We start from the raw sequence: 27078 nt of genomic DNA on the forward strand, positions 1-27078 counted from the left end.
GACACATGGATATATGTAGCAGAATAATTTAGCTCCAATTTTCCTTCCTCCAATCCACCTATCCATTTAAAATTATGTAAAAAATAGCTTAGTACACAGATCCCAATCTTCCTCCTCCACCACAGTGAAACTTCAAATTAAATCCAACCACCTTGGACTGACATTTATGTCTCCCACAATCTAGACTCTTCTGACTTTCCCAGCTCCATAACTGCGAAGTCCAAGATTACGTGAATAATCTACTATACTATCCTGGGCTAATAATGACATCTTGTGGCCAATAAAGAAACCATTTCTCTCCATAGCAATAGAGCACAGAAATCTGGGAGTAGGGGTCTTCTTAAAATGCAGATTCTGAATGGTTACCAGAAGCTGGGAGGGGGATGGGAGAAGTGATGGGTTAACAGGTACAAAGTTACAGGCAGATAGGAAGAAATCCTGGTATTCTAGCTTGACTATAGCTAGTAATATTATATTTCTAAATAGCTGGAAAAGAGGATCTTGAACATAATCACCACAAAGAAAAGATAAATGTTTAGGTGATGGATATGCTATCTACTCTAAGTGAATCATTGTACAATAGATGCATGTATTGAAACACAATGTACCCCACAGATATATACAATTAAAAAATTTAAAAAAATTTTAAAAAGGAAAAAACCCGCAGATTTTGATTCAGTAGGTCCCAGTAAGGCCGAAGTCTCACAGATGATGCTACTACTCCTAATCAGTGGAGCACACCTGGAGTAGAAAGGGTCTTTAATACATTTCCTGTCACTTATGGAGGAGCACATATGCGCCCTGTGCATCTGATTCCCTCTCCGTTTTACCAGTTTCCTCTACTTTCATGACCACAGAGAACATAACTATAAACATTTTCTTTAGACCTAATCTTCTTTCCCATTTTCTTGTCCAGTAAGCTCAGGAAAAATCTCATTCTCTCTGCACCTACAACAAATTAGTCAACTAAAAAAAAAAAAAAATGAAGGTAGTACGCTTTCAAGTAGCTTGCACATTTGAGATGACACATACACAATTAACATTAGAGAACTTTTCTCTCCCTCTCTGTCAAGAAATGAAAGTGCCCGGACTTTGGAGTTGAATTTTTAGGTTCCAATCCAGCTTTGCCACTTCCTTTCTCTGGGACCTTGGGCAAGATACTTCTCTGAGCCTCATTTTCCTTAACTTTAAAACGGGATTAACAATAGTACGTACCTCAGAGGATTGTCAAACTCTCCTACAAGCCATATTAATTATTTTTCTTCACATCAACTTTTTTTTACCTATTATTTTTCAAAGAAAATTTTATGTCATTATCATGAGAAATCACTATCCCTTGCCATGTGACCCATAAAAACAGATGTCATGAAACCAAACAGTTATTAAATCCCAACCGAGAAAATTTTATGTCATTATCATGAGAAATCACTATCCCTTGCCATGTGACCCATAAAAACAAATGTCATGAAACCAAAGTTATTAAATCCCAACCCCATATGAGGGTAGTTCAAAAAGTTCGTGGAAAAATAGAATTGAAAGGTAACACGAACCTTTACACAGGCTTTTTGAAGCCCGTATGAAGGGCCAGCCAATTAGCTCAGTTGGGTAGAGCGCAGCCTTCCAGTGCCAAGGTCAGGGGTTCGGATCCCCTGTACCTACCAACTGCCAAAAGGCAAAACAAAGGAATTTGTCTGAAGCCCGTATGTACTGCTACCTACCCACCGCAAGATTATCTAGTTAGGAAGATAAGACTTTCTCCTTGGTAGCCACCAACACGGACGACAAGCTTACTACAGGGCCCATGCGCGGTGCTCACACTCTGGGCCACCATCAGCACAGAATCGGTATGTGCTCAGCCCACATCATAAGGCGTCCCACGCTGTAATTTTCAGCAAAGGACTGGCTAGGCATAGCAACCCAGACTATCTGTGGAGATTCGCCCTCCTCGCCCGGGAACGCCGAACGGAGGGAGAGGACAGGGGCCACATATCAAAGAAACGAAACGCCTTTTTGTGGGTGGCCTTAGTCAGGCCATTTGTGAGACAGACCTTCAAAATCAGTTCAGCAGATTTGGAGACGTTTCTGATGTGGAGATCATCACCCGGAATGATGACCAAGGTAAATGTATAGTCCTTCACTGGATAGTTAAAGGCAGTCATAACTCAGGTGAGCATCAAAGAAACGAAACGCCTTTTTGTGGGTGGCCTTAGTCAGGCCATTTGTGAGACAGACCTGCAAAATCAGTTCAGCAGATTTGGAGACGTTTCTGATGTGGAGATCATCACACGGAATGATGACCAAGGTAAATGTATAGTCCTTCACTGGATAGTTAAAGGCAGTCATAACTCAGGTGAGGTATTTCAAAGTAAAGCAACTCCAGAAATGATTGTTAGCTCTGAACACTGAAAGTAGTATATGAAGCCCTGGAGGTTTTATGTAAAATGTGGAACTTGACCAGAATTACTTTCTGAATTCCAAATTCTAAAACATCTGATTTCAGAAACATGTAACTTTCAATTTTCACAGCCAACATTCTAACATTAACTAGTCCTGTTAAGTAGAATATCACTAACATACAACATAAGTGACCACTTGACATTTTTTTCTTATTCCTTTTCTTTTCAAATATTTTGATAATTATGCTTAGAAAAATGCAATCTTTGTACCCAGTGAAAAATAAACACGATTTTTCTTTGAAAGAGTAAGTTTTCAAGAATTCATTTTTTAAATTTAGAAACTTATTTTTACATTGTTTTCTGGATAAGAGTTTAAATAAATTTATTTTTCTTTTCTTAGGAAACCCACAGAAAGTCTTTGCATATATCAACATCAGAGTAGCAGAAGAAGACCTGAAAAAATGTAAGATCTTCTTATATTTTTTGTACTTTTTGCCAGTTGGTGTCACTGTGTAACTTGGAATAACTTTGGTTCTAAATGTGAACAGCCACTTTTAAGTCATCCAGAGGGACAACCGTGGTCAAGTGAATGCCAGTATCCTGCAACTCAGCAGGTTTAGGTTCATCCCATTTGGCATCAGCAGGTTTAGAATACTACTTTATAAAACCATATTCTTTAAATTGTAAAATCTCTTGTTGATAAATTTAGTAAAGGCCCAAAAGGCAAAAAACATTGAAAAGTAAGTAAGGGAACATGCGAATAGAGGAAGAGGGGCATAAGTCTTTTATAATTTCATTTGCGAAAAGATTGCTTTCTTCTGTTATTTAGTGAGGAAGTACATGTGACAGATATGAAGTTGTGGTTAAGAATACATCAGCTTGGCTGTGTGACCTGTGGCAAGTTATTTAAACTTGTAAGCTCTCAAGGCTGGCATGTTAGCTCAGTTGGTTAGAGTGCAGCCTTATAACACCTATGTCATGGGTTCAGATCCCTGTACTGGCCAGCTACCAAAAATAAAATGAACTTCCAGGCTCCAGTTTGCTTATCTAATGAATATTACTGTGAAGATTTGATTAAATAATATACTTGTACTTGGTGTAGTACCTACCACATAGAGAATTCTATTTGTTAGTGCTTATTGTTAAGGAATCTGACAGCAGATATTCAGAAAAATCAATTGCTAGGACGTAGCAATTCAAACACAGCTGAATCACTTTCAGTTAATTCATTTGCAAGTTATACAATGATAATTAGTGTGAAGTAATAAATAAAAGTAAGATGTTACAGGATTCCAAAGTGTCCTCTGATTCATGCTGAAAATATCACATTAATGTTTCATAGTTATGGGAAATAACAATGAAATACTAAATAAATCTCAGTTATTACCCAGAGGTTCCTGACATTAGTTTATAAACAAATTACAAATAACTTTTACTTTACAGTTTATACATTTTGCCTCATTCCAGTCTTCTAGTAACACTGAAATGGAGAGTGTAAGGACCCTTCTGATAAGTGGTCAAGATGAGACGCCTCTCCAGGTCTCATTTTCTTTCTTCTCCTTTTCTCTGTCTTTTTGTGATAAACAAGTCCACTTTTCTGGACACTAAATAATTATAAAAAGTACATATTGAAATATATTTTGCATTGCCAGGTACCTGGGTAATAATTCTTTACTTTGTAGGTATGTCTGTGTTAAATAAAACAAAATGGAAAGGTGGAACACTGCAAATTCAGCTAGCAAAAGAAAGCTTTTTGCACAGGTAAGATTTGCTCCACATAGATTTAAACCCTGATCTTTATATTGTAAATGGTTTTATATATTCACTTAATTTATTTGAAATTATCAGGTAATATTTCATTCTTAGCAAATTCAAACATTAGAAGTAGAGCTGAAATCCCTGTCAACTCTGACTCACTTTCACCCCAGACCCCTCTGAAAAAGATAATTCAGAGCATTACATAAGTATATATTAAGCTATAGAAGTATGAATATGTACTTATTTTCTCTTATTTTACACAACCTTTTGTGATGCTGAAACATTAGAAGTAGAGCTGAAATCCCTGTCAACTCTGACTCACTTTCACCCCAGACCCCTCCGAAAAAGATAATTCAGAGCATTACATAAGTATATATTAAGCTATAGAAGTATGAATATGTACTTATTTTCTCTTTTTTTACACAACCTTTTGTGATGCTATGGATCATCCCTGTTCTTTGTAATGACTATTCGTATTGTTTCAGAAAATGGCTGTACCACAGTGTAGTTGGTCCCTCCCCAGTTATGGACATTTGGATTGCTTCCACTTATTCGTGATCATAGTGATCCTTGAGGATGTTTTCTGCATGTGTGCAAGTTTTTCTCCTGGGTTCATGTTAAAAAGTGGAGTTCCTGAATTGTAGGGTTATGTATGTTTACATTTAACTAGACATTATTAAATTGCTTATGTTGATTTTGACTATTAATTCTGGTGTGATGCAAAGATGTAATAGTAGACCCCTCTATGAGAGGCAGAAGAATAATTATGTAAGTGATTTAATAACAAGACAGTGTAATAACCATTAGAGCTTTTAAAATCCTAAAGGTGAGGCAAGAGAGCAATGCCCGGGGTCCTAGGCAGGAGCCAAGGGCAACTACCCCCTCTGCCTAGAAACAGGCAAGACAACGCCCAGGGTGTTGGCAGGAGCTGAGGGCAGACCCCTCTGCCTGGAAGCAGATAAGAGAGCATGCCAAAAACACCATTTTCATGCAGGTGGCTTACCACAGCCATGACTGCCGCAAAAATGGCTCAGTGCCGCAGCAGTAGCCACAGCCACCACGCAGGTAGTGCACTAGACTCTAGACTGCGTTGACACAAGGAAAGCCGTCAGCAGAGACTGGAAAAAGAAGAAGACGTCTCTCTCCTCAAAGCCCACCCCAGAGTGCTAGAAACGGCTGCACTACCAGATGACCAGACATCAACATAGAGATACTAGAAAATATGAAAACCTGAGAAAAAATGACACCACCAAAGGAATACAGTAATTCTCATATACCAGACCCTGTAGATCAGGAAACCCTTGAAATGACTGAAAAGGAATTCCGAGCACCAGTCTTAATGAAACTCACTTGGATATGAGAAGACTCAATTAGAGAACATAATGAAACAAAGAAAAAAAGTCCAGAATCTGAAGGAGGAAATTACCTAAAAAAACCGTGTACCAGAATTCATGGAACTGAAAAATGCACTCAATGAAATGAAAAACACTACTAATAGCTTAAACAGCAGGCTAGAACAAGCAGAAGAAAGAATTTCTGATCTTGAACGTAGTCTTTCCAAAATAACCCAGACAAAAAAATGGAAAAAAGAATTTTAAAGAGTGAAGAAAATCTAAGAGAGCTACCAGAATACCTGAAGCACAGAAACACTCAACATGTTCCATCCAGTCTGGATGTTCCAGAAGGGGAGGAGAAAGGAAAAGGCATGGAAAACCTATTCAATAAAATAATAACAAAACTTCCCAGGTATAGGGAAAGACACAGACCTTCAGATGCAGGAGGCTCGAAGATCCCCAAACAAATTCAAGCCAAAAAGGTCTTTCTCCAAGACAAATTATAGTCAAACTGACAGAGCTAAAAGACAAAGAGAATCTTAAGCAAGAGATAAGCATCAAGTCACCTATAAGGGAGTCCTTATCAGACTAACAGCAGACTTCTCAAGAGAAACTCTACGGAGCGGAAGAAAATGGGATAACATATTGAAGATACTAAAGGAAAAGAATCACCAGCCAAGAATACTATACCCAACAAGGCGATCCTTCAGAAATGAGGGGAAAATAGTGTATTTTCCAGGCAAATAAAAACTGCAGGAGTTTACTACCACGCGACCAGTGGATTTCCAAATGCAGAAATACTCAAGGGAGTCCTGCATCTGGAATCTGAAAAACAATAATCACTACCACCAATATGCAAGAAAGAACAAAACTCATTGGTAGAACAAAAATGCAAACAACCAAGAGAAAGAAACTAAATCTCACCACCACAATAATCCAGAATAACGTGATAATGCCCCTCCTTTATTTCCAATTTTGGCAGTTTTTATCTTCTCTCTTTTTTCTTGGTAATCTAGATAAAGGTTTGCAAATTTTGTTGATCTTAAGGAATCAACTTTTGTTTTTGTTGTTTTTCTCTACTGTTTTTTAATTCCTTATTCCATATATTTCTGTTGTAATCTTTGTTATTTCCTACTTATATTTGTGTAGTTTGCTCTTCTTTTTCTATTTTCTTAAGGTAGAAGTTCACATTACTGATTGGAGATTTTTCTTATTTCTAATATAGATGTTTATAAGTATAAATTTTCCTCTAAGCACTGCATGAGCCCTGCATCCTATAAATTTTGATATGTTGCACTTCGATTTTTATCTCAAAGTATTCTCTAATTTCCCTGTGATTTTTCTTTTTACTCATTGTTTGTTTAGGAGAGTGTTGTTTAAATTTCTACACATTTGTGAATTTTCTAAATTTCCTTCTGTTATTGTGGTCAGAGAACATATTTTCTCTGATTTTCTATGATCTTAGTCTTTTTAAATATATTGACTTATCAGCCAAAAATAAAATTTTTTAAAATATATAAAATGAAAAAATAAAATCCTAAAGGTATTTTTAGAGAGAAATAATTAGTTTGTGAACTTTGTTTTTTGTTGTTGTTGTTTGTTTGTTTGTTTTAAGATGAACGGTAAAGGGATCTCAACCCTTGGCTTGGTGTTGTCAGCACCACGCTCAGCCAGTGAGCTAACCAGCCATCCCTATATGGGATCCGAACCCGTGGCCTTGGTGTTATCAGCACTGCACTTTCCCGAGTGAGCCATGGGCCGGCCCTGGGAACTTTGAAAAGAGGAAACATTTTAAGAATATACAGATGGAGTAAACAGGAAAGTTGATAAGATTGTTCTCCACCAACAATAAGTCTCAAGGAAAAATATCATTTAAAACAAGTGGCATACTGCACTACTGGAGACATGTTTTGGGGGGACTGGTCTTGTGTGGGAGGTGAGAATTTGATTTTGTTCTTCAGCTTACGGCCTCTGACTGTGAACAGATTATTCCTGTACTTTTCACTGAGCAACACTTGAGTGCCTACTATGTGTAGGCTCTGGGCCCCATGATGAGCAGGGTGCGCACACTGCTGCTGTTTGGAGTATCTCTGGCTGTACCTGAGGACCAGGAATCTGACGGTCATTCTGGGAGGTGGAACATAAAGGACACAGACTAGAGGCAAAGAGGCCCATAAGTATTGGTCAGTGCAGTTGTCCAGACCTGAATAAAGTAGGGGTAATTTGAATTGGTAGATAGCATTCTCTTCATTAGGAGGATAGAAATAATCAAGATTTAACAAATAGGGCTCTGAAAGATACCTCTTCCTCATGAGGGAGACTGAAGGGAGAGGAGATGCATAAGTTCAAAGGGGAAAATTGAGAGAGCTTGTGATCTGTGGTCTTGGTCTTCCGTGAAGTGGACCTGGGACATCAGCTAGAGCAGAGCACAGGTGTAGGAGTTGACATTAGGAGTTGGGGAGACTGAGCGGAGTGGGTGGGTCAGGAGAAGAGAAACCTGCGTGCTCTTGTATAACAGCCCTGTGCTGCTCAGGTGCATGCAGTAGGGGACTGGTAAATAAATTATGGCAGATTTATGTAATGGCATATTATACAAGAATTACAGTGATGTTTTCAAGGAATGTGTAATGATAAGTTGAAAAAAGAAGGGAACCCAACTGTTCTTACAGTATTGTCCGGATTACGTTTTGAGATGTACATATTTACATACAGAATTAAGCTGAGGTAAGTAGACAAAATGTTAACCACAGATTGTGGGATAAGGAATATGTTTTATTTTCTTCATGTGTATGTGTTGTTCAATTATTCTACAATGAAAATGTATCACTGGTATGCTCAGAAAACAATATAAGCTACTATGCTATTAACAAAGTTTCATTTTTGGTTTTAATACAAGAAAGTTGTTTATAGCGCTCAATTAGAGTCATCTGAAAGGAAATAACCATTTTACATGGTTGATTATTTTAACTCTTTTATTTACGTTTCCTCTTTGATTCAGATTGGCCCAAGAGAGAGAAGAAGCAAAAGCAAAGAAAGAAAAATCAACAACAAGCAGCACCAACTTGTTAGAAAGGATGGGAGGCGTGGATTTCCATATGAAAGCTGTGCCAGGGACAGAAGTGCCTGGGCACAAGGTGAGTCTCCTTCGGGAGCCTGAGCCAGCCCAGGAGCTGACTCCTGAGACCATGTCATCAAGGGTGTCATGTCTAAAGCCAGTGACTTTTTTACCCTTGCTTTGAAGCAGTTAACATAGGTAGTGCTTAATGATTTTCAAGATACATTTACAACTCTTAGTTAAGTACACTTCTCCACCATTTTATAGAGAGAGAAGTCAAGACTAAGCAGAGGCAGTCTCCCAGGGGACTTAGGTAGTGAGGAGGACAGGCAGGTCGCAAGTTTGCTTTTTAATGGCTGGTGTTTGTTAATGTAGCATCCTACATAGTTCATGTGGAATTGATAACTGCTCCAAATTTCTTTTTTTTTCTTTCCTCTCACACTTTTTTCTTTGAGAACTCTTATTTTATTGTCAGAAAACTAAATCCAGCAGTAATCGTAGCCTACTGTGAGTTCAGTTTTTGAAGTTATATTTATGTAATGTTGTTATTATAATCTTTTCCATTTGTAACTTCTGTAATAAATAAATTCTTCTTTTTTTTTTTAGAATTGGGTTGTGAGTAAATTTGGAAGAGTCTTACCTGTTCTTCACCTTAAAAATCAACAGAAACGTAAAATATCCTTTGTGATTGACCTCTCATAGTAATTGTTATTTACCACAGTGATGGATACTTACAAAATACCTTTAGAATTTCACTGCCTCTGTCAGCAAATCTTTAGGTGTTTAACAGTTTGAATGTTACCAATTTCTAGGCAAAGTAAGTCCTATTTATCTACATGTATGAAACAATTACAGAATAGTGAAAGAATGTAATAAGGTTTTGTACCATTAACTAATATGAGTGATGAGTGACAAAGAAGCAGTTTTGTTTATTAATTTTTCCATCTTGTCGCACATGTAATCAAAGCCATTGCTCACGGAGAGGTGAGAGAACAGGAGCCATCATTAAAGAACGCTTTATAAGAATTGAGGTAGGTTTCATATTAACAGAAAAGTGATAGAAGTAGTCCTGGGAAGAGGAAAGTAGTAGGTGAAAATATGTAGACAGGAGAATGGTGGGTGGAAAGACAGTAAGGAACCCAGGAAGAGCAAATTCTGATGCCTTTTTGATGAGCTCAGATTATCTAAGACCTTGAGGACCTGGTACCATGGGTTTCTGAGGAGATGGCACGTCTTGGTATATTCATTAGCTCTTACCCCTGTGTATCAGTCAGTCAGGGAACCAAAACAGTTCAGGTATTTTAAACAAGGAATGTAATATGTGCAGTTGGTAAAAAAGTGCTGGAGGAGCTAAAAACTGATGTTCATGTTGCTCGATGGTTAACAACTGCAGCAAACTGCTACAGCCCCCAGGGCTAGAGAAATAAAAAGGTGTGACCTCAGAGATCACAGCTGCTGTGCCACCAAGGACACTATGTGAATCGAGGCTCCGGTAGCAATGGCCATACCTACCACTTCTGCCCTCCCTGCCAGTGGCACTAAAGTCAGGGAAGTGCTGCTTATGTGAATCGAGGCTCCGGTAGCAATGGCCATACCTACCACTTCTGCCCTCCCTGCCAGTGGGACTAAAGTCAGGGAAGTGCTGCTTTCTTCCTCTCCACCTTCTGGCCTCACACCAGTAGCAGCCACTGACAGCAAAGAGAAAGATTGAAGGACAGTGGAGCCAAAAGACAGCAGGCACTGTGTGGCACACCTCACCTATAATTGCCATGTATTAATTAAGTTACCAGATGAACAAAGAGACTTTTCAAGAGTGATAACTTAAAGCAATTTTGAGTCCAGGTGAAGTGGATGTTGTTGAACTGGGAGGATCAAGGTTGGGATGAGTCTGTATTGAGAAGACAGAGATGGCCAGGAGAACTTGAGAATGAAAGACACGACATGTCTAGCCGTGCCCTTTTAGGTTCCCTCTGTACTCCTTTATAGTGTCAGGCCACTGGACGGATCTCTGCGAGGTACAGCAAACAGCCCTGGAGTCTGTGTAATATAATCTGTGAATGTCATCTGAATAGGTTTGCTGCAAAGTCTACGTACAGTCTAAGTAATTTCTGCCAACTAATAGTGGTTGTGCTTGGTTTTAACTCCTGAAATGTCTCGGAAAACTTGGTTCTGTAGACCCTGGAAAGTCACCTAGTGAAGTTCTCATTTTGTTTGGTAGGAAACAGGGAAGCAGAAGTAAATGACTTGCTGGAAATTAAACAGTATTCTTTTTGTTTCACAGATTGATAAGGTTTACTAAAACTTAGTGCTTTTGTTTTGTTCCTTGACTTTGTGTAACATATTAAAATATGATCCATCAAAATACTGCCATAACATAAAGAAGATAGGGGAGGATTTCACAAATGTTATTCCTATATCCAGCCTCACTTGGGAATTAGAAGAAGGGAATGGCCCTATGAGTAAGAAACGGCGAGGAGACTTCTCTGACTTCTACGGCCCTGCCAAGAAGAGGATGAGAGTGCGGAAGGGTGAGGGTTCTTCTGGGTCTCTGGCCGTGAGTCCAAGGTCCAGTCAGGTAATGGAGAGTCCACACTTACCACAGCAACCAGCTGCAGAAAAAACACCTTGCAATTCCATTACAACTTCTAAGTCAGCCTCTGTACCTGGTTCTGATACTCAAAAACTTAAAAATGTACTTTTTCAGACTTCTGGCTTGGAAACTGCCAGGAAGAGAAATAGCATGTCTGATGATGATAGCGATTCAGAAGATGAGTTAAGAGTGTTGATTGCAAAAGAGGAGAACTTACAGAGGTCCTCAATAAATGAATCTGACAATGATCCCTTTGAAGTTGTAAGGGATGATTTCAAATCAGATGTTCACAAACTTTATTCTTTATCAGGTTTAGGTGTCAAAAATAATGTCTCTTGCCATGTTAGTGATGATGATATTACAGGAAACGATTGTGAATATGACTCAGGAGATACAGATGAAATCATTGCAATGAAAAAAAACAGTAAGGTCAAAAACAGTATGGAATTTTCACAAATGGGAAAATCTATACAGACAGAACTGTCTTTCCAAAATAGAGAAAACTGTGAGCTTTCTGATCATTGTATTAAAATACAAAGAAGGAAAAGAAATGTAGAGTCAGCCCTCAGTCATGGAGGGAAGTCTCTTAATTGTAAATCTCTGTGTGACTCCAGTAGCAGTAAAGATACAGATTCTGCATCAGAATTAGCAGAGTCTGAAGATGAGTATAATGCCATGATGAAAAACTGTGTCCATGTGAATCTCACGTTAGCTGATTTGGAACGCTTGGCTGGCAGTGACCTGGGGGTTCCAAAAGAAGGTGCTGAGAGTGGCAGCCCAGAAACCACCACCCGCTGCGGGTTTGACAGAGCCTCCAAAGGCCCACAGCCTCCTGGTGGCCTCCGCAGCTGCTGGCAGGGCATTTGTCCTGAGGAGATTGTGGCTTCCCTTTTAGAGGAAAAAGAAAACACCTGTGGTAAACAGAAGCAAAAGGAAAACAACATAAAGCCAAAATTCCAGGCTTTCAAGGGAGTAGGCTGTCTCTATGGAAAGGAATCTGTGAAAAAATCCTTGAAAAAGAGTGTTGCCTCTAACAATATTAATGGAAATCAGAATTCCTTGAAAAATGAGGATCCCAGTAGCATTTCCATAGAAGACAAGTCCGTGTGTGCTAAGGGCTCATCAAGTGAACTGACTCCATGCCAACGTGCAAGGAAGATGAACAGCCCAAACCACATTCAGGCTCTAAAAGGGCAATCCACTTTTGACAGCCAGGATTGTAAGGTGGTGTCCCCTAGCAGTTCAGAAAAGGGAAGAAGAAATCCTGTTTCTAGTCTGTTGCCATTAAAAGGTAAGAAATCCTTAAATCTTAGTACAAAGACTGACAAGATAGGCTTCGGCAAAGACCATTGCCATAGTACCACAAAGACAGAAGCAGCTTCAGAGGAGGAGAGATCTGATTCAAGCAACCTCATGTCTCTTGGGAAATCCCCAAAGGTCTCTTCCAGGAAGGACACCCAGGAAAGCAAAACCGATTTCTCACTTTCTGTTAGTAATTTGTCAGATGTGAATGCTAAGGACAAGCATGCCGAAGACAACCAAAAGCGCTTGGCAGCTTTGGAGGCCAGGCAGAAAGCAAAGGAAGTGCAGAAGAAGCTGGTACATAATGCTCTGGCAAATTTGGTGAGTATATTTTCAATCTATGGATTTAACAAAAACACTCAAAGTCCAACTCTTCCTTTCTGTGAAGCTAGGTGTGCCTCCTTAGAGCTGATTGTCTTCTTAGCTCTGAGAGTTAGAAGCTTTTCTCTTCATGAATACTTAGTATATCCCAAAGGAAGTCAGATTAAACTCTTTACTGGAAACATTTTTTAATCTAAATTTTTCTTTATTTCCTTTCGTTTAGATGCTGTAAGTAGGATAGTTAAGTGGTGTATACTAATGTATCTGAATTTACATATAAATCACTTGGCAAGTGATTTATATTTTGCCAAGTTTTGCCAAGATTTACTGTAATGAGCCTTTTTCGTACTTCCAACAATTGCTAAGTACGCCCTTACAGTAAATGCTACACTTACAGAATGAGAATGATGGTCCTCATGGGGTTATTGGCTCAGGGCATGGTGGGCGGATGGTCATACTTCAGTTCCACAAAGCCAAGAGGGGCGTGCCTGTGTGCCCTGACAGCACACAGGAGACACACCAAGCCAGTCGGGAGGCTTCCTTAACCACAGCTGAGTAGTGTGAAAGGATAAGTTGGAAGCTGATCAGGCAGAGGTGATAGGGTGGGATGGGAGAGGAAAAGTGTTCTAGGAAAAGGGAACAGTTTGTACAAAGGTGAATATTTTCAGTCAGTGTGATTAAAATTGATAGAGTAAGAGGTGGCAGGAAATGAAGCTAATGATAAGTAGGGGTGAATTGTGAAGATACTACGGAGGTTGGACTTTATTCTTAAGGCTGTGGAAAGAATGAAGAATTTTAATTAAGAGAATGAATATTATATATATTTTGGAACAGGAGTTGGCATACCACAGCTCACAGGCCACCCAGGCCATGGCCTTCAAGCTAACAGTGGTTTTTCATTACAAGACAGATCGCGTGTGGCCTACAAAGCTTAGATATTAATTCTCTGGCCCTTTACAGGGAAAGTTTGCCAATCTCTGTTTGGGAGAGAGCCTTTAGCCCATGATGAAAATAATTGAATAGATCAAATCTGGAACCAGGGAGAGCCTGTGGGAGGTTGAGAGTCCAAGCTAAGGCAGCAACAGTGGGAAGAGACTTAAAAGATTCCAGGAATGTCAAATGGATAGGGTTTGAAGACCAATGGATACGGAGAGAGAGGAGTCATGAGTTGCTGTCTTGGGCAAGTGAGGGGACGACAATGGCATTTACTAGATCCGGAAGAAGGAGGGAAGTAGACTGGGCAGGGGAAGGAGATGATGGGCTTGGACATTTTCATTGTGAGGTTGGGTTTTTGTCTTAAGAGATGATGCTTTTGATGGTCTCCCTAGGATGGTCGTACCGAGGACAAGCCAACACACATTGTCTTCAGTTCCGACAGTGAAAGTGAAGCAGAGGAGACATCCACTCAGGAGCAGAGCCATCCAGGAGAGGAACTGGGGAAAGTAAGGACATCCCTGTGGGCATCCGTTTACTTTTGCAGATCCATTTCTGTCTACTGTATACCAAGACCTCCACATACTGCCAGTCTCAACATAAAATCCTCCTGGGAGGGCTCCCAGGCCACCACACACGGAGACTACCGGGGTTGTTTTCTCCCACGTTAACCTACATTTTCTATCTCATCTCTGATGTGAAGTGACATCAGTATCAGTGAAACACTGCAGAAAGTGTTCTCACATGTAATAACTGCCCCCCCAAATCCAGACTGCCTTGGGGAGCCTCTGGATTAATGGCCTGAGAGGCTAGTTAGATATCACTGAGTCAGGAGTTTGCATCTGACTCATGCCTTGCACTCGTTCCTGGTAGATGCATCAGGGTGGTTGGTTTTTTAAATGTGAGGGAGAAGATTACATCATGAAGGAAATGCTGATTGCTTTGCTTATTAACAAACGGTTTTGTGTACTCTTCATCTCTGTAACAGGAATCCATGGGTAGAGCTTCTGGGAAGCTGTTTGACAGCAGTGATGATGAGGCATCTGATTCCGATGATGACAGTAGCAGGTTCAAAATTAAACCTCAGTTTGAGGGCAGAGCTGGACAGAAGGTTAGTGAAGACTGAAAATAATAAGACTTGCCACATCCCTATTTTTCGACATAGTCCTTAAATCCAGGTACATGCAGGCAGACCTTGACCCACATTCCGGCATTGGGTGTTTGGGGAGTGAATCCTTTGTGATCCTCTGATTGGTACATAGGTAGGTGAGGTTATGCAGGCATGTTAAATGTAGTGAATTTCAGGGTGTGGGGAGATGCACCTGGAGAGTCTTCTTTAGAATCAATTTCTTAGGAATGTGGCTATTAATTATGTGCATGTTTTGCTTGTGTAGCTCATGGATTTACAGTTGCACTTTGGCACTGATGACAGATTCCGCATGGACTCTCGATTTCTAGAAAGTGACAGCGAAGAAGAACAAGAAGGTAAATGCTTCACTGTCCAAACAATCCTGATGTCAGAGCCGGGGGACCCTGAGAAATTACCTAGTGCACCTCCTTTGTTTAATACATGAAGAAACACTGCACCCCAAGACATTGAATTGGATTTGTAATCAAATGTTTAGTTAACTTAGTATTTTTTAAGTTTTTTTTGTACATATTAATTTATTTAGAAAAATTTAATTACTTGAAGCTGTCAGAAAGGACAGGGATAGATAGTCCACCAAAGGTGTCATTTTCCTCCATCCCATCCAGGGCATGAGAAGACAACAAGGTCTGTCCTTACCTAGGAGACCGTTTGGGTAGATGGGCAGGTTCTGGTTGAGGCCACAAAGACAGTTAAATCGTGCTTGGCTCTCTAAAAGGAAGGGTGTTCACCTTCTTCAATGTGCATGCTGGGTGCAGATTTCTTTTAAAAGCTGTGTATCATTGAATCCCATTCTACTTGAATTCATCCTTATTGGATATATCTAAGACAATGATGTTATCAGAAGCATCCTAATTCTGCTCTTATCGTGTTCAAAAGACCTTGGCTCCTATGGGGCCACCTTGAATGTGCTCCCTGGATCCCTTTTTCAGTCTCAGGACTTCTCTGTCCTTTTGTTTTTCTCTCTTTCCCAGGTTAACTACCATCCTAACCCTCACCATTCATACTTAACTTCTACCCTCTTTCTCACTTGCATTTTCATCCTTCCCCTTTCTTCTAGCTTCTTCCTCTTTCTACAGACATAGGTCTCGGGGGTCCCAAAAAAGCCATTCCTCCAACCCTGCCAGTTTTCAACCTTTATCTCTCTTCCTGTTCTAAATATGAAATGATTTAGTAGTAGCTGACCTTTTTTTGACTACAGTCTCTGATTTGATCCCCTCATTTCTTTGAGGTGGTTATTGTCAGTATTGTACATTTCAGGAAACCAAAGTAAGTTCTCCAAGGTCCACACCAACTTATGTTTCAGAGCTGACACTTGACTTCATATCTTCTCGCTCAAAATTCCATGTTGAAAACACAGGAATGGACAGAACCTTGGGAATATCCTACATTCAGAAGCAACATGTAGAGGTTACTTCTTTCTGCCACTTTGTCTGTTTTCTTACAACTCATCGGGTATGTGTTCCCTCCAAGCTGTGAACTACTTGTTCTCCAACTGCAGTGGCATATTCTTGAGCAGTACCTCTTTAGCAGACCTATATTGGTTGTCGCTTTTGACCATCCCTTCTTGAAATGTTCTCTTCTCATTGTTTCCACTGCATCAAAACTTCCTTGTTTTCTTCCTTATTCCTAGTTCCTTTGCCTCCAAGTGTAGGCTCTTCCCAAGGTTCTCTAAGCCCCTGTGACTTTAGCCTTCACTGGTTCATGGGTACTTCCCATGTTTGCAGGATGTTTCCCACAGGCTTTCCTGCTGTGTTAAAACTCAGCAAGAGGGCCGGCCTGTGGCTCACTTGAGAGAGCATGGTGTTGATAACACCAAGTCAAGGGTTAAGATCCCCTTACCGGTCATCTTTTTAAAAACAAAAACAAAAACGCAGCAAGTCCAAAATTGAACTCTTTCTCTCTTTAAACCAGCTCCTCAGGACCCTTCTTTCTCTCTGTGTTGATGTCACTTGAATTCTTAGGGACGTCAGACATAGCACCTCTACCTTTTGTTTCTTTCCCAACTTTCAAGGCACAATTTTTGGTCTATCCTTCAGGTAAGCAGCACAGCCAGCCTCCATCACCTTGAGCTCTTTCCAGAGTTCCATTCTACTTTACTAATTGTTACTGTTAAGTTAAAATTAAAAATGCTGTTTTGGGAAGTCAGAAATTGTTGAATATTAGCCAGTTTCATATTTTTCAACCTAAGGCGATGTAAACTCTTCCTGCTTTCTTACTTTAATGTATGTGTTCATTTTGTTTCTGTGCCTAGCATGCTCTTTCCCCCTCGGAGGATCCACTTTGTCTTTCCTACCTCTACTCCATCTGGTTTATAAAGCATTTCTTGATCCACTTGAACACAATCTTGACTGGCTTTGAGCCCTTGTAAACTTTTGGTGCCTCTATAGAGAATTTAAATCAGCATTTTATTCTAGTTTCTTTAGTTGGTTGTTTAGAGCCTGCAGTAATTTGAAGCGGCCCTAAAGGCTTAGACTTCTTTTGTATTTCAGTAATCCAAGCTAGCTCTTTAACTTTATTCTCTGATATTTGTCTGTTTCTAGTAATTGAGGATAGCAGCTTATAAAGTTCCATGATGCCTTGTTTATCTAGGGCATATGGTTTTCTTCCTGCAGTACTTATTACTAAATCAAATACTTGTTACTGAATCAAAGCAGCTATTTAGTAATATTTCATATTAACAGTCAGTAAAATTGCCATCATTCACTGTCTTCATCATTTTTAGATTTACATGTAATTTAGGTTATATTTTTAGAATGTTAATAAATCGAAGTGTTTGTAATTGCTTTAATTTTATAATTAGATTTTTGGTGTATTACACTTGTCTATCTTTACCTTAAAAATTTGTTGATAAGAGATTTCTAAGTTTGCCGTGGCATGAAGGAAGTTAGTGAAATAAAGTTAAACTTTACTTCTTTCTATCTTGATGGGCTTTGCACATGTTTGGGTGTTTGGTAGATATTGGATGATGGAGATTTCTCAAGCTGTGTTTGCCAAGAGATTACTAATTATTCTTTTCCCTCAAAGAGGTAAATGAAGAGAAAACTGCTGAGGAAGAAGAGCTTGTTGCAGAAAAAAAGAAAGCCCTGAATGTTGTGCAAAGTGTTTTACACATCAGCTTAAGCAATTCTACAAGCAAAGCATCATTAGCTACTAAGAAATTTAAGTATGGTTTATGTTCCATCCCATTCTATTGTATTTTCCTTTGCCATAAATGCCTTTCTGAACTCAATTTAAAAGTAGGCCATTTTTAATATCCTGGGAGAGCAGTTGGCAATATATATCAGACCCATTTAAGTATGGTTTATGTTCCATCCCATTCTATTGTATTTTCCTTTGCCATAAATGCCTTTTTGAACTCAATTTAAAAGTAGGCCATTTTTAATATCCTGGGAGAGCAGTTGGCAATATATATCAGACCTTTAAAAATACACTTACTTTTGACCCAGTGATTCACTTCAAGAAACTAATCTTAAATTACTTCTGTATTTATATACATACATGTCATGACAGCATTGCTTCCATTAGGGCACAAGTAGAAAAGTGTAAATATTAATTGTAAACTATTAAGCTATATAAATATATAACTATTATGGAACAGTTCAAACATATATAATTTAGAAACATTAGTTTAATGAAGCTCCTGTATACCATCACCCGCTTCTACAGTCACCAACACATGACCAGATTTTTCTTCTCTACTTCTTATCTATTTTTTTTTGGGGGGGGGGTCAACTGGTTGGTATGGTCTCTTCTATACCTCTATCAAGCCCCTGCTTTACCCAATGAATTACTTTATGCGAATCCCAGGTAGTATGTCATTTTATCTGTACATATTTTATTATGTTTAGAAGTTAAGAGATCCAGAGAAACTCAAAAGTAGGTAGTTTATTATTTCTAAAAAGATTCTAATTCTCTTTGATATTATTTAGCATCATCTTGCCCCCAAATTAGAAGCTTCCTAGTGTTGAATTATAATTTGCTATTAATTTTTTGAATTAGTGTCCTGATTTCTCTTCCAATCCTTCTTTTTTTTTTTACAGAGACATCATACGTTATGACCCAACAAGGAATGACCATGCCACTTATGAAAGAAAAAAAGATGACAAGCCAAAAGAAAGGTATTCTTGAACTACTTCTTTTTGCAGTAGGATCATGTGAATTCATCTCATTTCCTGTGTTCCTAGGAACAAATCCATTTTATTGCCTTTCTCTTAGCTCTTGGTAACTGCTACCAGTTGGTGTTCCTTGGCTTGAAGCCACATCACCACATCTCTGCCTCTGTCTTCACATAGACTCCTGCTCTTTTCTGTATGGTCCCATTTTGTGTCTCTTATAAGGAAACTTATGATTATATTGTGGGTCCACTTGGTTAATCCTGGATGATCACTTCATCTCAGTATCCTTAATTACTTCATAAAACCCTTTATAGGACATGGAGATATCTTTTGGGGGAAACTATTCAACCATCTACACAACTTTAATATAGTAGGAGCATCCATTTCCTATAGATATGCGGTCAGTTTGACAAATATAGCAAATATATGGAACAACCAGTGACTACCTCGTTTAAACCTGTCATTTTCCTACTGTTAGAAGCACGTAAAATCACTGAAAGCATTGTGGTATCCTGAATTGGATCCTGAAACAAAAAACATATTCGTGGAGAAACTGGTGAAATCAGAGTAAAGTCTGAGTTTAGTTAATAGTAATGAACCAGTGTTAATCTTTTAGTTTTGACAGTTGTATCATAGTCACATAAAACACTTACATTAGGGAAAATTAGGTGAAGGTTATTTGGGAACTCTACTATCTTTGCAACTTCCTGTAAATCTAAAATTGTTCCAAAATTAAAGATTTCTTTTAGAAAGAATCACGTATGAGACCAAAGTAGAAGGAATATTAATATTCCATCCAATGTAGAATTTCTGTATGTTACTTCAGGTAATCCAAATTGAACACCCTAAGTGGGGGATATTTGTAAAATATATCAGGTTTGTAATTTGTTTTGGTTTTTGGCAGCTGGTAAGTACAAGAATTGATCCCTGGACCTTGGTGTTATTAGAACCATTCTCTAACCAACTGAGTTAACTAGCCAGTAGATTTGTTTTTATTTTATATAGGATGTATTAGTTACCTACTGCTGCATGAGAAATTACTCAAAACTTAGTATCTTAAAACCACAGACATTTACTATCTCAGAGTTTCTGTGGGTCAAGAATTTGGGAGGAGCTTCACTAGGTGGTGTCTTGTGAACTTGCAGTCAAAATGCTGCCTGGGATTTCAGTATCCAGAGGCCTAACTGGGCCTACATGATTTACTTCCAAGATGGCTCACTTACAAGGCTGTTAGCAGGAGGCCTCAGAGTGAACTTGCAGTCAAAATGCTGCCTGGGATTTCAGTATCCAGAGGCCTAACTGGGCCTACAGGATTTACTTCCAAGATGGCTCACTTACAAGGCTGTTAGCAGGAGGCCTCAGATTTTCACTTCCTTAGCTAGATCACCCAGTTAACTAGGCACATTTTCTATTTTTTACATTACTACAGGTGACAGTGTTGCTAAACTTTCTCCACCTCCTAGCAAGCTAAAAGATTAACATTGGTACCTTACTCTTAACTAAACTCAAACTTTATTCTGATTTCATCAGTTTCTCCACAAATGTCTTTCCTCAAGTTTCCAACAGCATTTATCTTTCTTATCTGCAAGCCTTTACCTGCAACCTCCTCAAAGACCATGTGGTTTCTAATAACAGTTTCATCAAGGGTCTTCAGACTTTTGCTATGACCCTTCTGAGAGAAGTCACATATCTCCACATCAGCCTTATTCTGTTCATTAAAAAAGGTCATTAAGGCCAGCCCACACTCGAGATGAGGGAATTAACTTCCACCTCTTGAAGAAAGAAGTATGAGAGAGTGTTTGGACCAGTAAAGCCACCACATCGTGGTTCAATGATAATCGCTTGGAACTGTCTATATGACACTAATTTTACAGAGCCTGATTTCATAGGAGGCATTTCTGTCTTGAAACCTAACCAGGTTTGTTTATGTAGTGAAGTATTAAAAAGGTCTTTCTCTGAGATGATCCCCAGCATGAAGATGGTTTTTAGCATATCCTGTTCACTTATTATTTTAGGTAATACATTAAGAACTTTGACTTGGTCCTACACATGTTAAATATGGAAGGAGGACTAATAAGAAAAAGGATTTTAATCTTTTATTAGCTAAAAACTCAATATTGGAAACTGCCATATAACTTTTTGACTAAGATCTATGAGAAAATCATATTCATTCCTAAATACAGTAACATAAAAATTTCATTCCAAAAGAGTCTAGACCTAGCGTATTTATAATCTCATTTCTAAAACTGAATTATAGTTAATTTCTTTTACATCAGTTTGGTAAAATTCACACAATTTTAGAAGTTAAAGTGATCTTGGAAGCCATCTGGTTTAATATGTTCACTTTGCAGATGAGGGAACTGAGGCCCAGTGAGGCTAAGTGACTTCCTTATCATAGCTTAATAGCTTAGGTGTAATTTCTGAAATGTAGTTCAGAACTCTTCCGTACTGTTGGTGGGACTGTAAATTAGTACAACCATTATAGAAAACAGTATGGAGGTTTCCTAAACAAGTACAGATAGAACTACTGTAAGATCCAGCAATCCCACTTCTGGGTATATACCCAAACGAATGGAAATCATCATGTTGAAGGGACACCTGCACTCCCATGTTCATTGCAGCTCTATTTACAATAGCCAAGACATGGAACCAACCTAAATGTCCATCATCGGAGGACTGGATAAGGAAAATTTGGTATATCTACACAATTGAATACTATTCAGCCAAAAAAAGAATGAAATTCTGCCATCCACAGCAACATGGTTGAGCTTGGAGAAAATTATGTTAAGTGAAATAAGCCAAGCACGGAAAGAGAAATACCACATGTTCTCACTCATAAGTGGGAGCTTAGAAGCTAAGAAAGAAAGACCTTAAAACAAAAAAAGAAAAATAATTGGGTAAAGGACACAAAAAGTAATTATGATTTGTAGTGATGAGCATACTAATAATATTGATTTGATCATCACATACTGTACATAAATACTGATAGTCAACTCTACCGCATAAGTATGTATAAATAAAATAGTTCAGAACATAAGACATAGGAGAATATGATTAATCTTTAATAATTGCAGCTATTTGAGAAAGTTTTATATAAAAAAAAAAATCTTGGGGCTGGCCCGGTGGCGCACTGTGCTAGTGCGCCGCTTGGGAAGCACGGCGGCGCTCCCGCCAAGGGTTCGGATCCCACATACAGACCGGTTCCCGCTCACTGGCTGAGCGAGGCACGGGGGCAACACCGAGGGTTGCGATCCCGTTGCCGGTCCTGGTCCGGTACGGGGGCGACACTGAGGGTTGCGATCCATTGCCGGACACGGAAAAAGACAAAAAAATAAATAAATAAAATAAAATAAAAATAAAAAAAAAATAAAATAAAAATCTTATTAGTCAAGATTCCTATTTTATTAGAGTTTTATATGTGGATCTTCTTGTTTGTTGAAAGGACGGAATTAAAATTAACGAAGGTATTTTCCTGGTTTCTGGAAATTTTCCATAACTTGTTTCTTTGTGATGCATATTATTTCTATATGTCACTGCAGTAAAGCAAAACGAAAGAAGAAAAGGGAGGAAGCGGAGAAGCTACCTGAGGTATCTAAAGAAATGTATTATAACATTGCTACGGATTTGAAAGAAATATTCCAAACTACGAAAGATATCAGTGAAAAGGAAGAAGACACGCCCTGGAATGAGGACTGTGGTAGAACGAAACCCGAGGAAATCCACAACCTTGCTGCTGTGACAAGTGGGGCAGAGCAGCCCAGCGGGTTCACATTCTCTTTTTTTGATTCAGACACCAAAGATAAAAAGGAAGGTACTTTTCTTTTTCCCACACTTTTTCATTTCAGGCAGCTTGAACTTGATTGAGTCTGCATTAAGTATAACAGATTTATTATTTTTATTTTTATTTTTTGGCAGCTAACTGGTAGGGGAAAGTATAACAGACTTAATGTTAGTTGAATAAAGAATTATTTCTTCCACCTAGAGAAACTATATGAGAGGGCCGGCCCGGTGGCGCACTGGATAGTGCGCCGCTTGGGAAGCGCGGCGGCGCTCCCGCCCGAGGGTTCGGATCCCACATACAGACCGGTTCCCGCTCACTGGCTGAGCGAGGCGCGGGGGCAGCGCCGAGGGTTGCGATCCCGTTGCTGGTCCCGGTCCGGTACGGGGACAACACTGAGGGTTGCGATCCGTTGCCGGACACGGAAAAAGACAAAAAAAAAAAAAAAACTATATGAGATTCAGTGTTACATGACCACAAACATGCTGTGACTGAGGCTGTGAAAGAAACTCTTTTTGCCTTTAAGGGAGCAAAATTCTAGCTAGCTGCCATGTGAGGGGAAGCCAGAGAATAATGTACAGTATCAGTATCCCTTCTGTTAAATAACAGCTCAGTTGGTTAGAGTGCCGCCTTGTAACAACCAAGGTCAAGAGTATGTATCCTGTACTGGCCAACTACCAAAAAAAAAAAAAAAGCCTTCTGCTAAGTAAAAGCAGTCATGAAGAAATATAATAATTCATATATTTAAATAGCTTTGTATCTTAAATGCAGTTGGAGATGCCACGACTTACGGAAAACTAGTGCTATATATGATAAGAGAGAAGAAAAAATAGGTAATCTTCTTGGTTTTACAAGTATGTCATGTCATTGGTATGCCAGTGTTTTCAAAGGTTATCCTTAAAGATTTGCCAGAACCTAGAAAAAAGTATAAACCCAGTATCTATTATTTTGAATTCCATTTCAGGACATTTACTTCTGAGGGCCAACATAGGTCACAGGTTAAAAACACCTGTTCTTTAGGAGGCTGTTCCTCACCCAGTATTCAAGATACATGTGCAGTTTTCTGGAATTTCACTATAAAAGCAAGATATATCTATACAGAAGAATACATGCACACCTAACTACAATGATTCTACCTTAAAGATCAGCAGTTAAAATAGCATTCATGTGTTCAGTAGATAAATATCAAATGCCAGCTCTGTGGTACTCCAAAAGGAGGTACAATGATGTAGTCATTTTAAGTACTTGGGAAATTTTGGAGACTTGTAAAGTGATTGTCCAGATCTTATGGCAGTAGATTTTTCAGCAGTTCTAGAAAGAGGTTTTGGGAATTGAAATGTAAAGTTATGTTCCTCTTGTCACATGTAAATAAGCAGGAGGGAAACCTGGTTTCACTGCACTGTGTTGTTTTAGGCTTCTCGTGATAGCACAGATGCCATGGTTAAATTTATCTGTTCTTTTTTTTAAATCGTATTGCTTATTTATAAACCTTTAGTTTTTATATCTTTTTAAATATTACTATTTCTGGGCCGAGCCCGTGGCGCACTCGGGAGAGTGTGGCGCTGGGAGTGCAGCAGCGCTCCCGCTACGGGTTCGGATCCTATATAGGGATGGCCAGTGTGCTCACAGCGCTCACTGGCTGAGCGCGGTGTGGCTGGTCTCAAAAAGGACAAATAAATAAATAAATATTACTATTTCTTTATCAGTTCACTCTAGCAATGCCAAAATTAAGATAGTAGCTTATCTCAATATTTGAAAACCTAGAAAGATGATACTTGTTTCAAATTAATGATTAACATATGTGAAATTTAGAGATGTGTGTATGGTTAAAGTAATCAAATGAGTGTTTTCAGAAATACTAGTTTGTTCATTTACAATACTATTATCTTCTATTGTCATAACAATATAGAGACTTATAGAGTAGAAGCAGTGAAACCTGGGAAGATTGTCTGGCAGGGAGACCTTCATTTCCAAGACAGTTCAGAAGAGGAAGACACTACAGAAGAAACAGATCACAGAAAGCCCAGCCCTGGGTAAGCAATTTATTTTTGTGCAGGTGTATTTCATAATTTATAAAATGTGAATTAGACATGCTTTAGAAGTTTTTTAGAAGTATCTAAGCTTCTCTTCACAAGACAACTTAATTTTCTTTTCTCAGCTCCTTTAGAGAGTTTCTGTAGCATTTTTCTAATCATAGTGAACACGTTTCTTTTTCCTTGAGATTTGGGCACCATCGGGTGGGAGGTAGGAGGTGCACCAGGATTGAAGCTGATAGGTTGCTGGGCTGGATACAGGAATCTGCAGGTGGCTGGGGGCTTCCCCAAGGGGAGCACTGGCAGATGGGCAGATGAGACCATCAGCAGCCAGCATGGAGAAGACAAGAGTTTGTACTCAACAATTCTTCGTTATGAAAACTTCAGATAGAAGAGAAGAATGTTGAATGGAGAGAGGGTAGAGTTATGTTAACTCAGGGCAAGATGAGCAAAACACAAACCAGATATATTTAAGGAATAGTTCGTTTATATTTTCAATGTAAATATTTCTTCTGAAATATTGAAATTAAACCAATATCTGTTTATTTCTTTCTCTCTTTCTCTAGGGAAGCATCATTACCTGAGAAAGAAACCACTAGATTTTTCTTTTTCTCTAAGAATGATGAAAGACTTCATGGTAAGTACATTTTTACATTAAATGGTATAAAACAGGTAATATAGTACAGCTCTTATGGTTCATGTTGATACAGTAACTCTCATTCAGAAATTCTGACTCTTTGCAGTGTCATGCAGTTTAACCCCCTGTGGACAGACTGACACATGTTGGCTAGTCAAGTTCTCGAGGACTGAGAACTCCTTAGTCACCACACTTCTTGCTCATTCTTTATCATCAACAAGGGTTTGTTTTGTTCCAGGAACTTGCTTAGGAGCTAGACATACAACACCCTTAAGTTTTTTGTACCTTAAAAGTCCATGTGAAAACTCTGAGGCTGTTGGTGAACTCCTCATTTCTTAAAGCCTAGCACAAATAACAAGTTATGTAATACTAAATGATATACAACAGTAAAATTCTAGCAATTCTACATTTTTCATTTTGCAAAGAAAAATATTTATTTTTGAAAATTAATAGAAATGCAGGGGGATGGTCTAAACTAGAAATGGAGACCTTGATCATTTCAACATTAGAATATCGTCTATTTTAGTAGTGATTTATCTTTCTTGTTTTCCCCAGTAGGTTCTGACTTATTCTGGAGAGGAGTGGGAGGTAATATCAGCAGGAGTTCTTGGGAGGCGAGAACAACCAACTTGCGTATGGTTAGTAATTGTTTCTCCGTACTGATTGTTTTCTAAAATAGATATGGTGTTAGAGTAATAGGAATAAGGTATGAAAATTTAGACAGAAAGGATGACAACTGAGAACATGATTTAAACTCTCAGAATTATAGAGCTGGAAGGGAACTTAGAGGTTGTTTAATTCAACCCATGGTGAAGATGAGGAGACTGAAGACTGGCTCAATTCAGTGACTGGTCCCAGAGTCCAGCCAGGTTCATTAAGTAACAAATCATGAGATTTTTTAAAAACCGAATTATAGCTTCTATTATAAATACTTAAAGCCGAATGTTTGAATATTCCCTATTCATTCCAAGTAAGCACTTCCAAAATGGGTTTCCACAGTCCTGAAAATTTTACTTTATAGTTCTACTGGACACCTTGAAAACAATTTGCATTTACTGTTAACAAAGGCTTTTGATTTTGATTTTCTAGGATTGCCGGAAGAAACATAAAGATGCAAAAAGGAAAGTGAAACCAAAATAATTATTGTCAACATTGGTTTTGATACTGAATGTGAACAAGGCTCACCTAAGGAAATTGACCCAATAAATAGTTTTTGCTGACAAAGAAATTTCGGAGTTGAAAGAACCTTCAAAATCTGACTGGTGGAATATCATTCTGGTTGCCATCTTTTTCTGTGGAATTGCTCTGTATTCCTTAGTAATTCCATTAAAAAATTAAACTGAACTTTTTAAAAATGAAACACAAGATAGTCCCCCAAAATACTTCTTATGTATAATCTCTTTCCCACCATCCTCAATAACTAATGGGCATCTTCTGATGCAAGTTTTACATGAAGCCTTTTTTGATTAATGGATCAAAGCACTTGTATTTTCCAAGTTAGGTTTTGTGTGAATTATAGGCTATTTGAAATATTTATTTCTGACTGTACCAAATACACCTTACCCCCATTTAGTCATTTTTGTTTAAAAGGATGAATTTTAGGTCAACCTTGAGTTCTATAGCTAACTATTGACTATTAACTAACAACCTTGAGTGTTATAGCTAACTGAAATGCT

General features: G+C 38.7%; 1 protein-coding gene across 1 annotated transcript; it reads left to right on the forward strand.

Annotated features, from left to right (window-relative positions):
• Positions 1–2169: 2169 nt before the first annotated feature.
• On the forward strand, positions 2170–26762 carry NOL8 (nucleolar protein 8). The gene is made up of 16 exons (XM_008589340.1): positions 2170–2302; positions 2797–2859; positions 4079–4157; positions 8487–8622; positions 9150–9218; positions 10882–12756; positions 14085–14198; positions 14678–14800; positions 15084–15174; positions 17864–18002; positions 18880–18957; positions 22494–22765; positions 24642–24765; positions 25332–25402; positions 25961–26040; positions 26492–26762. Exons 3-16 carry the CDS (start codon positions 4081–4083, stop codon positions 26540–26542), a joined length of 3300 nt encoding a protein of 1099 aa, XP_008587562.1. The 5' UTR covers positions 2170–2302; positions 2797–2859; positions 4079–4080; the 3' UTR covers positions 26543–26762.
• The last annotated feature ends 316 nt before the right edge of the window (positions 26763–27078 follow it).

Source organism: Galeopterus variegatus, unplaced genomic scaffold, assembly GCF_000696425.1.
Source record: "Galeopterus variegatus unplaced genomic scaffold, G_variegatus-3.0.2 Scaffold5385, whole genome shotgun sequence".
NCBI lineage: Eukaryota > Metazoa > Chordata > Mammalia > Dermoptera > Cynocephalidae > Galeopterus > Galeopterus variegatus.

What these genes read in the sequence shown, in the direction of transcription:
- NOL8 (XM_008589340.1), top strand. Translation starts at nt 4,081, where the DNA reads ATGTCTGTGTTAAATAAAACAAAATGGAAAGGTGGAACACTGCAAATT. An exon ending in CAGAAGTGCCTGGGCACAAG is followed by an intron (nt 8,623 to 9,149) that starts GTGAGTCTCCTT and finishes TTTTTTTTTTAG; the next exon opens with AATTGGGTTGTGAGTAAATT. An exon ending in TTAGCTACTAAGAAATTTAA is followed by an intron (nt 18,003 to 18,879) that starts GTATGGTTTATG and finishes TTTTTTTTACAG; the next exon opens with AGACATCATACGTTATGACC.